The 11,757-nt window shown below is 33.0% G+C and overlaps 2 protein-coding genes across 2 annotated transcripts; one reads left to right on the forward strand and one right to left on the reverse strand.

The window, feature by feature from the left end:
* Positions 1–2,258: 2,258 nt before the first annotated feature.
* On the reverse strand, positions 2,259–11,360 carry DCTN4-p62 (dynactin subunit 4). The gene is made up of 8 exons (XM_088237353.1): positions 11,123–11,360; positions 10,762–11,050; positions 10,193–10,347; positions 9,941–10,112; positions 9,359–9,542; positions 8,711–8,906; positions 7,836–7,972; positions 2,259–6,575 (listed from the first exon to the last, which is right to left on the reverse strand). Exons 1-8 carry the CDS (start codon positions 11,249–11,251, stop codon positions 6,368–6,370), a joined length of 1,470 nt encoding a protein of 489 aa, XP_088093479.1. The 5' UTR covers positions 11,252–11,360; the 3' UTR covers positions 2,259–6,367.
* Positions 2,474–3,982, forward strand: Ppox (protoporphyrinogen oxidase). Its single transcript, XM_088237363.1, has one exon. The coding sequence runs from the start codon at positions 2,474–2,476 to the stop codon at positions 3,884–3,886; it is 1,413 nt and encodes a 470-aa protein (XP_088093489.1). The 3' UTR covers positions 3,887–3,982.
* Positions 11,361–11,757: the final 397 nt, after the last annotated feature.

Here is an 11,757-nt window from a genome sequence, read left to right on the forward strand (position 1 = left end):
AGGGAATGGGATATAAATATCAGAGAGGTCGGATAGGAAATCAGGATAACAATCATTTATGGGGCATCCAAAAAAAATGGTCTAAATCTTCCTCATCTAGCTGACATTCGCAAATGGCAGAGTCCTGGACATGGATTCTGAACAGGTGAGAACCATTGCAGCAGTGCCCAATGCGCATTCTGCATATGGAGGATGTCTCAAACTTGTTCAGAATCACTTTGGAAAACCAAGGCTTTTCTGTTACATTTAGTTTCAGTTGGAAAAGATGTTTACCCTTGGCTTGGGAGGAGGCTACCCAATATTCTGAGTGAATTCATTCGACTACATTACTGCATTCGGGCTTTCAGTCGACTACATTTACCCATCGAATGTAGTCGACTACTTTCATTCGACTACTTTCATCGGTACTTTTTACGGTGGCACGGATCCGAGTGGTCAAATGTCAATGACTGTTCCCTGTAGATTCGGCTAAATTTGAGCGATGATCTTTATTATTTTCCCCTTTAGGGCATCAGTCAATTGTAATTTATTTGCATAGACCTTTAACTTCAAGAAACCTCACAAGAAAAAGTCTAGCGGGGTCAAATCGCATGACTTTGGTGGGCTATTTAGATTATCCCTGCAAGAGATAACCTTACCCTCAAATCGTTCATACAGAATGTCAATCGTAGCTTACACTGTGGCATGTAGCGCCGTCCTGCTGGAACCACATGTCGCCTAGGTCCATATGGTTCAATTTGGTCCATAATAAATTGTTTATCATTGTTCTGTAGCACTTGCCGTTGACGGTGACCGCCTCACCAACGTCGTTTTAGAAAAAGTACGGACCAATGACGCCGCCGCGCCGGCCCAAAATCCACACCAAACTGTAACTTTTTGAGGATGTATTATCATCTGGTGAACCTCGCGTGGGTTGGTGTCGTCCTATATACGGCTATTTTGCTTGTTAACACAGCCACTCATCCAAAAATGCGCCTCGTCGCTAAAAATGATTTTTCGGCAAAAATTGGGGTCGTCTTCCAAACGATTCGAAACCCAGTCAGCGAACAAACGGCGCTGTCTATGGTCATGAACTTTGAGCTTCTGGGTCAGTTGGATCTTGTACGGGTGTAAGCTTAAGTCCCGACACAATATTCACCAAGTTGAATTCTGCGAAAGACCGAGTTCTTGTGCACGGCGAGGAATCAGCTGCCTTGGGTTCTGCTGTACACTTTTACGGACAGCGGCAATGTTCTCGGCTGATCTTGCGTTCCTTGAACGTACGGGTGTTGGCTGATGATTACCGAACCGGTCATCTAAAATTTAGACACCAAACCTAGAAGAGTTGACTGTGAAGGGCCACCATGTCTACCGTTAAATGAGTGCAATGCGCGTAACGTTTGCACTAACGAGCACTCATTTTAATAATACAATTTTATCATTTGAACGTGCTGTTCAATTATGTAACTTGCCACGGTGATTTGGCAAAAGTAACTGAATAATAATTTTAAAAATTGACAGATGTCATCAAAATAAAATGGCCACCACGGGCCGTCAAAATCTACCCGTGCCAATAGAAAAATCCTTTATATTAGTGTGCACACATTACTATTACTATCATAGTAAGACGTAAGTACACAAGTCAGGTGCGAGAATGAATTACCTTATTTTTCCGGTACAAATAAGTATCGCTTCCCTTATCCGCACCCAGTAAATAATGCATGGGCACTGCATTGATACTCCAATTGGAGCTTACCTCGCTGGATATTTTTTTTACATGGAGTATAAAGTAATAAGTCTTACGCTTCGTACAGGGACAGTGACAATTTTGTTTTTCTAGACACATTTTTACCAATCTTTCAGACCTCAAGCGTGGTATTTATTAATTTAAATACTCTGGTGAATCGCATAAACACAAATATTTTTTTACAATGTATTAAAAATTAACCTCTTCGATATATTATGCAAACATGAAATTTGGATTTTTGCACTTTACCGCATGAAACACTGCGTTTCAATAATATAGTTTTTTACCTCTAGTGATCTGTTTTACGCCTTATTTATGGTGGTTTTTCACAATGTCAATCGAATATTCTGTTTATGTTTCAGTTGAAAGGAATAATAAATATTTTATGAGGTGGAAAGAATTTCATTTCAACAGGAGCCACATCAAAAATTACATGTCTATGACCTTGTCTATTATTCACCTGTGCCATGTCGCCATGTGCCCTTTTCACTAGATTTTCTAGTCGTTCGTGAAATGTCAAATGTCATAATATGATGTCATCATGTACTATTAATCTGTGGTCATTATTACTTTATCATAATATATAATATTATTGTAATGTAAAATCAAGGCAATATAATATATATTCTAACAGACGGATTTCTACATTTTTAATTCATCTCACAGTTGTTGACTATTTTATTGGCAATTAGGTAACTGTCTGGATTCGGAAGTATGTTAGATTGTTGAAGAAAAAAAAAACACAAAATGACAATTGTTTTGGGAGGGGGCCTTTCGGGGCTATCAGCCGCCTATTATATTTTAAAAAAACATTCCCCAAATAAATGTAAATTGCTTCTCTTAGAGGCCTCAAAGAGAACAGGTGGATGGATTGAATCAGAAAAAAAATCTGGATTCACTTTTGAATCAGGTCCTAGAACCATCAGACCTAAAGGAGCATCTGGTATAAATACTCTTAACATGATAGAAGATCTGAATTTAACCAAAATGGTTGTTCCAATAAAATCCGATCACCCAGCAGCTCGTGTTCGTATGATATATGCCAAGAATCGTTTGCACAAGTTGCCATCTTCTTTTTACGAAACATTATTAACTAAGGAACCGTTCTCAAAACCACTAGCAAGCGCCTTTATCCACGATTTCATGTCGAAATCACCACCTGTTTTGGAAGATGATACCATGTATAATTTTGTAGAAAGGAGGTTCGGAAAAGACCTAGCTGATTATGCAATAAGCCCCATGCTTTGTGGGATCTGCGCAGGTGATGCCAAAGAAATATCAGTCAAATTCCTTTTGAATCAATTTTTTGAAATGGAACAAACTCATGGTGGAGTTATAAAAGGCCTATTTAAAACCGGTTTTAAAACAAATGTTGCAGATTCCGTAACCTCAGGAAATCTTGCACTAAAAGCCAAAGAAGAAAATTGGAGCATCTATTCACTCGCTGGAGGGCTTGAGATTTTGCCCAAAACCATAAGTGAATATGTTATTCAAAGCGGCGGTCAAATATTTGCTGAACATCGAATTGAGGAAATTGTGTTTTACAGTAACAATCAAAAAGCTTGCGTAAAAATAAAAGAAAATTATGCTTTTTGCTGCGATCACTTAATAAGTAGTATTCCTGCTTATGAACTAGGACGACTTTTAATAAAAGAACATTCTCAACTTGCTGAAGAACTATTGAACATTCCATTTGTAGATGTTGCTGTCATAAATTTGCAATATGATTCGGACAATTTATTGAAAGAGAGTGCATTTGGTTTTTTAGTTCCGCCACTGGAAAATCTTCCGATACTTGGGGTAATATTTGACTCCTGCTGCTTTCCATATGATAATGGAACGGTACTTACAGTAATGATGGGAGGAAAGTGGTTTCAAGAACATTTTGGAACTAACCCAACAAATGAGCATCTACTTGAAGTGGCAACATTGCAATTAAAAAATATATTGAAAATTACAGACAAACCTAATGCCTTTAAAGTAAATATTTTGAAAAAGTGTATTCCTCAATATATTGTTGGACATCACGACCGTGTCAAGAGAATAAGGAAATACATACAAGAACAAAAGCTTCCTCTTTCTCTGTGTGGATCTTCTTATGATGGAGTTGGAGTTAATGACGTCATCCTTTCAGCAAAAAATGCAACCAAACGTTTTTAAAATCATTTATTGTGGTTTTAAAAAGTAAATTCCTTTTATTTTTTTAATGCTCAGTAATTTTACACAAGGGTTGTGCAATAAATCTATTTGAAATCATTTTTATTTCATTTGTCAGAATATTTTTTCCTCAATAATTATCAGAGTTCAATCGTGGGTCCTTTTAAATACAAGCTTGAAATAATCTAAATTTGAACTAAATGAAAATCTAACTTAATATCCACCCTTAAACCCTCAGAAGAGGAAATAACAATGTTCAAGGTAATGAGCATAAGAAAAACCTATCTAAAAGTCACTCTGTTTGAAATACAACAAAGTACACATATCTGCAAACGAAAATGAGGTCTTCAAGTTAATATTGGGGCATTCATAATGTATGTGTCGCCGCCAAATAGTTAAATCTGCCGCTCAACTGAGCACCTAGGCTGGTCATTAAACACTAGAATTCAACTTGGTTTGGCCGTTCGTTGAATTAACGTATCACGAAAGAGTTGAACGTCACTTAGCCTCTTTAATTTTAATGCAATAATAATTGTTTTTTTTAAAATCTATTTTATTATGTGAAGTTAGGATAGGTTGGGTTGAGCTTAATAATAAAAAAAAAGTAATAACACTTCAATCAGCCAACGTGTTGAACGTTAAGCTATATTTCTTTTTTTTTGAAAGAGAAATACTCGAGTTAAGTGAATACTCAAATATTTTAATTTTCTGACCATTTCCTAAAAGTCGTAAATAACTTGGGCTGGAAAAATGGAAATCGAGTTGTGGTAGAGTGGGGTTTAAACCTTAGTCCTTTGGCCCGGGAGTCCACAATACTTCCACGGGACCACAACCCTGTTAATTCAACGAACGTTGTTGAATGCCGGCATTTAATGAACAGCCTAGCCAAACAGTTGAGCAGCTAATTTAACTATTTGGCGGCGACATAAGTACTATTTTAATATTAAATAAATGAATACTAGAACTTATTAAAGTATCTAAACTCCCAACAGTTAACAGGCAGCAGAGCCATCTATTCATAGAAAATAAAATATTTCGTGTAATTAGGATAAAACAAACAAATAAAATAAAATTTATATATAAATATTAATTTATTTAATTATTACAATTAGCGTAAATACAATATTATTATTGAATATTTCAGCAGCTCCTATAAAAAGTGAACAGTTCGCTTAGTGAGTCAACGTTAGAATGGAAAGGCATTAATGTTTTTCTTTTACTAGATAATAAATAAGTTTTTTTTTATATATAAGATGAAATAATATTTTTTCAAGGAAAAAAATATTTATTGTTCAACTTTGACATTGCAGCAATATTTCTAATTTAAATGCATAAATACCCACATTAAAATTTATTATGTATGTATAAAAGTATAATAGACACATATTTTTTTAATTTCTTAAGACATTTGAAAAAAAGTTGTTAAACAGTGTTGAATCTGAAAATAATTTAGTTACATTGGGATACTAAATAATTGAAACGAAATCACTTAAAAGCCTTGAAAGAACTTCCACCGATCTATCTACAATAAGTCATATATTTAAATGATGTTATAAAAGAAATATAGCCAATAAATGTTTAAATTTTACAATATCTGCATATTGTCAGTTTAGTAGTTTAGGATGCTGGTTTAACGAGCATCTTGCAGCTGCAGGGCAAGTGACATTCTGGAGACCTAACAGTGATTGAAAAAAATATACAGTAATTCAATTTTCAAATAATGTAAATGGGGACTAGGTTTCATATCGTCCATGCGCTCTGTAGCTGCAAGATATGCTGTAATCTAGCTCCTGTCTGTTATATGTTGTTAAATTATATTATAACTGGAAATGAGAAACTAAAATCTCAACCGTCCATGCGCTATGTAGCTGCAAGACATGTTGGGGCATTTATTGTACAGCGCCCTTAAGGTGATTTTCACAAAAACGGCGCAGTACAAATTATCCACAATAACAATGTACACAGTCAAAAGAGAAGGCACAACAGTGCAAGTAAATTATGTAGTATGCCACAATATGACAAATTCTATAATCCATTTAGTTCACACATATTTTATCAAAGGCCAGCAGCATTATAACACTATCCAATAAGTAAGAAACATATTCTAGTGTTTCAAAACAAGCAAATGATCGGATGAAGCTTATTTAATTTAGTAAAATAGTCAAAGTAATAAGTTACATGTGATGTGCATAAATCTTCTACTTTTATATAAATGGGACAGGCACAATAATCATGGTACTGACTTATTGAATATATTATATAATTATTATAAACAAAGATAAAACTTTGCAAGAAAAGCTTGATAAAGTTATCTGCAAAATAAGTTTAAAAAACCTTGATTATGCTTTAATGATGTTTCTTCAATTGCAAAATTAACTTTTCCTGTATTTTAATAGAAAAGATAAATTACAATTTTAAAGTTCATAAAAAATTAAATTACATACTGCAAAATACAAAGTTTTAAATTCAATACACTGATATGAGTTATACTTTGGAGATGTTTCCTAAACGTAAGTACAGTGAGACTTTGACAGTGTGTATTGATGGTGGGCGAGGCGTACTAGCCACAGTGTTAGTGTATGTGTATGACAAAGTAAAACCAGCCACAACTTCATCATCCAGCTTCATAGATTCTTCTGGAACGACTTCCATCTTCACTGCTACCTTGTTAGACTTTCTCCAAAGAATCACCCTAGAAAGAGAATAATAGGAAATAAAATGCCATCAGAAACAATGATGGCTAAAATCATAATTGACTATGTGAAAAGATGTACATACATAAAAATTACATACATTAATTGACAAATTTTGGGTATACAGTAAGCTGGTTTCATCTATGAAAAGAAATCAATTTACAGTAGAAATCAGTAAGAATGGAAATTTTAAAATGACATAATAGTATTTAGTACTTTATGCGTATTGAATTTTTCAACTGACATTTCTTGAAATTGTAAAACTGCATTTTAATTTTATTAAGAAAAATACCATATTTACTTTAGTAAAAAAAAAGTTATAATAATATTAAATGATCATGAAACACATGTTAATTCTTCATTAAAATACAAATAAAGATAGCTTTTGATAATAATTAACTGCCGGTTGCTTTCAAGAATTACCTAATTGCCCCAGACAGAAACGCGGCTGGAGCATGCATTGGAAGGAGCTATCAACCAGCGGCCCCTGTTACAGTGCCGAAAACCGCATTTAGCAGATCGTGATTTTAACTTTAATAAATGTACGTATTTTTTTATTATTGATTGTATTTAGGGATACATTTAAGAGATAAAATCACCACCATTGTCAGTATTTTGATGGTTTTATTAAAATAAAGTGACAGTAGTTTTCGCAGAATAAAATTAAGGCGGGCTTTTTGTAAAAAGTATTTTATACATTGTTTATGGCAATATTATAAAGATTTGAAAAATATATAATACATGATATGGTAGATGGCAAAATTGTGATTTTTACAAACAAATTAGCACGAGCGGGTATGCACATAGATTGGTTTGAAAATGAATGCCATGGAATAAAGGTTTTTTGCACATTTTATTGAGTATTTGTATAAATACCGCACAGTTTTACTACTTTTTTGATAGCCTGTATATCTTAAAATGGTTTTTATTGAAAAAAATCCACAGTTTTGTGATGCAGTCATTGTTTTATTCGTTTTTTTAAAGACAAAATTTTAGTTATCACTCTAAGAATGTGGTGTTTTAATCTTTTATAGACGTTATCGCAGAGTCAAAACATATACAGTTTATATGAAGGCCAACCAAGAATTGTAATTTATCAGTGATTATGTTCCATTTTCAAGTAAAAATAATGATCGCAAAAAAAGGCTTAAAAATCAGTGCGCGTAAGCAAAATGCAATTGGGGTACATCTTGCATCCCGCTAGTTTGGCAAGCGGTTAATAGAGAACATTTTAGACATAATATATTGTGCAAACTAACTTGGGATCATCGTTATAGTTTTGTGTGTCATCGACATATTCAGAGGCATCGTCCCTTTGTGGTAATCGTAGTTCATCAGAAGGTGGCAACAACTTTGCGGTGCAAGCAGTGCTTGTTTTAGCATATTGGTAGTCAATCTGAAACAAAAAACCAGGTGTCTAAAGTAATTTAAGTTACTTACAATTTTTGGTTTATTACATACGAAAATACAGAGATTAAAGAAAGATAAGTTATTTCATTTAAATTATTTATTGACAATTCTTAATGGAATTCCATTGTAATGATGTAATAACTTATACTTACATATAAGTTATTAATTAAAAAAATACTTGGTACACTTCCACTTATTTATTTTGCCCAATTAGCGCTTTCACCCTCTAATGGGCATCTGAAAGCGCTAATTGGTCAAAATAAATAAGTGGAAATGTACCAAGTATTTTTTAAATTAATAACTTATATGTAAATATAAGTTATTACATCAAAGATAAGTTAATTTGAATTAATTAATTTGTTAATTCTATTATTTATAATTATAATATTAATTCATTTGAGTTGATTCAAAGACTTTAAAGTTAATTTGAATACTGGTGAAGACAGAGAAGGGCGAGTGACGTGTTACGCACCCTTATATATGTCCATTGGGCACTGCGGCCATAGACAACAACACATCTTCGTCTCTCACTCTTTGGTCTCCACAATATAATTTTACAAACATATAAAATAAATTTTATTATTATTATATAAAATAAATTTTATTTAGTCAACTGCCCATTATGATAATAAAATGTTACTTAATGTAAAAAATATTAGTTAAGCTTTAAACAGAGTTTATTTTTTAAGTACACATTTTGTCATGAAAATGTATATTTTTATACCTCTTGAAACTTTGTTTTTCCTTCATCAGCTACTTCAGGTGGAGTATCTTGTTCAGGATCTTGTAAATCAGATATTGGAAGTAGTTGAATGGTAGTATCGTGACCAGTTGGATTCGAGAGTTTCAAGACCAACTGGCTCGGTTTCCCGGGTTGAAGTGGTTCGCAAGAAATTATCCTAACTTCTGGAATATGATAGCTGAAAGCAGTAAAGTTAAGATGTACAATGCATTCATATTTTTAACATTTGTGTTTAGTTAGATATTTTATTACAAAGTTATTTTTAAAAAAGAACTGCAATTCATGAATAGTACTGGTGTACTTTTTTATAGCATACGATAAAAAATTATGCTTCAGGCGAAATAATCCATAAAAATACATTTAAGGTAAGCACATTCAAAAGAGAGTATAAAGATTAAATGGTGGTAAAAATATTTCAATTGTCTACATAAGATTAATGTAACTTTTGGATTGATAAAACAGACAACTGTCTTAGCATTTAAGGCAATGATACAACACAATATCAAAGACAAAAATGAAATATTCTATGAAGAACTTCTGCGGTCTTCTGTTAATAGACATAGTGCAAATAGATAAATGGTATACCGGAACATTTTTAGGCTACTTTTAAAAGATCAATGGACAACTTACTATGCACAAAGCTGAATTTTAAATTTAATGGATCCAGGATTGTATTCTGGTTTTGTGACGTTATGATCACATTGTCGACATCTTTGAGACCTCTTTATAAATAACTGTTTTGCAGAAGGATATAGTTTCTCCACATTAATTGGTTGATATTCTGGTTGTGTTAAGCGTTGTTCCATATTTGTCACTGAAATACATGTCAAGTTTGCTATATATTAAGACTAAAACATCTTTCAACTTTTGAAGAATTCATGAATTTATTTAAACAAAAAGTCATTTGAATGCAGATCCCATGATAATATTGCTCGTTTTGTCGAAAGAAACAAGTGCAATTTAGACTCAGATGGTTTGTTTCAAAATTTTAATGGATAGTTGGTTTTGAAAATTATTTGGTTTCAGCCCACGCAATATTTCTAATTGTTAAACTGTATAAATATGTAGAACTGTTAATTTTTTAAGCAAAATAAAAAATGTAATAAAAACATAGGTACTTTTTGGGCTCTGCAAAAAATATTTTGTTTGGTTGACTTATGATGATTAACTTATTTATGTATTTTTGAGTTATAAAAAGATTTGTTAAGTTACCATATTTGAGGTTAATCTCTTTAGTAAAGATATCGCTAGGAAGATCATTAGGATCAGAAATGGGTATAGAAGGGGTAGCCAAAGTCATCCCCTCAGAAGCTCCTGTTATTCCAAGAGAACTCGCACCACTCGCTCTAGCCCGGGCCATTGCACTTGTGAGACCTATTTTATCCTAAAATACAAAAAATTTATACATACTACAACTTAAAAAGGGAAAGAAGGAAAACCATAATTTGGTAATGAATTGCTCACAGTCAATGTCATGTATTTTCCACTCATGACAAACTTTTTGCGCTCCTTTTCCAACTTGTTTTGCTTCTCCTGGAGAGCTAGAGACTTGTAGTGATCCTGCAGTACTGATATACGCTGCGAGTAAAGACTCATGTGCTCAGGCCACCCGCCAGTTGCTAGAATTTTTCTTGTAATAAATTAAATGTACCCATACTAAATTAAATGAACACATACAGAAAGTTTCAGTCACATTCAAGGTAAGAAACAAAATTTCAATGTGATTTTTCTCAAGTCTGTGTGCTCTATGCTGTGATTCACCACTGTAATTGGGCCTCTTGGCTTGTGATGCAATAAAAGATACAGAAGACTCAACTGAGATATAAACTACCACAACTGATTAGAAACCTCAGCCATTATTATTTCATAAAGCAATTGAATAAATTGCTTTGGTGAAGATTAACGTACCTATGAGCATTTTTATATTCCTTGTGTCAGAAAAAACTAACTAAAAAGTATTATTTGGTGATTTATTAAATATTTATAGATACTGCTAGATAAATAATGCGTCAGTTATATTACAAACAACCTACCAACAGGTTGATCTGGCATCCCAATATCCCTTGAAGTCCAACGGCAATTGAAGCAAGATAAATAATACATTTTCTTGGGAGCTTTAGGATCTACTTTAGTATCTGCTGGCTTAGCTACCTCGGCATCAGTAGTTTGAGAGCTTTTGGTCTGGGCAATACTTGTAGCCCTAGTTGAAAGGGTATGGAAACAACTAGGGCAGTCAAAACAACTGCCACATCTATTTTTTTTTAACCTTGCCTCTGAAGACGGCATATTTTCAAGGCAATTAGCACAGTAAAGCGAATCCACCTGATGGAAAATATAGTGTTTTAAAGGCAGATTAGAAACCATATTTCACAAGAATGACATTTTTATACATACCTCATGGCAAATACAAAAACCACATCGAACTTTCAAACAATGTCTACAAAAGTAAATATTTGTTATAGGCTTGAGTTTTCCGCAAGTGCACGCATATTGTACGTAGTCGGATTGTATCAAATATGCCATTTTAAAAAATATATTGCTAATCCAACAATTATTTTAAAAGCTGGAAGGAGGAAACGAGAAAGAACTAAAAATTAAAGTAATTCTGACATTCATAAGCCATACAAATGACGTTACCGATAAACCAAAGAAAAAACATATATGATTATTTAGCGTTCTAAAACTCTATGCTTTACTGATCAAAGATTTCGATTTATTTATATTTTACACAACCAATTCTAAATAATTCAAAACTTCATAAAAACTCCGTCTTTATTATAAAAAACGAAATCTGAACTTCAAACATTATGTCGGGGTGAATACTAAAAGAAAAAAACATTTCGCTGATCTACAATTCTAATTTGACCATTCTGGTTACATTTTATTAAAAAAGGAAATGCCTTGATAAGTCTACAATTTTACGAATTAAAAAAAGTCAACATTACGTTTTTGAGTTCAATCAACAAAGCCTAAAACAGTAAATGCGATTTGATTCAATAGTAACGTTGTCTATAAAACATAAAAATTTA

The sequence above is a fragment of the Micrasema longulum genome, unplaced genomic scaffold (genome assembly GCF_059751315.1).
Source record: "Micrasema longulum isolate JH-2025_06_02 unplaced genomic scaffold, ASM5975131v1 h1tg000103l, whole genome shotgun sequence".
Classification (NCBI taxonomy): Eukaryota; Metazoa; Arthropoda; class Insecta; order Trichoptera; family Brachycentridae; genus Micrasema; species Micrasema longulum.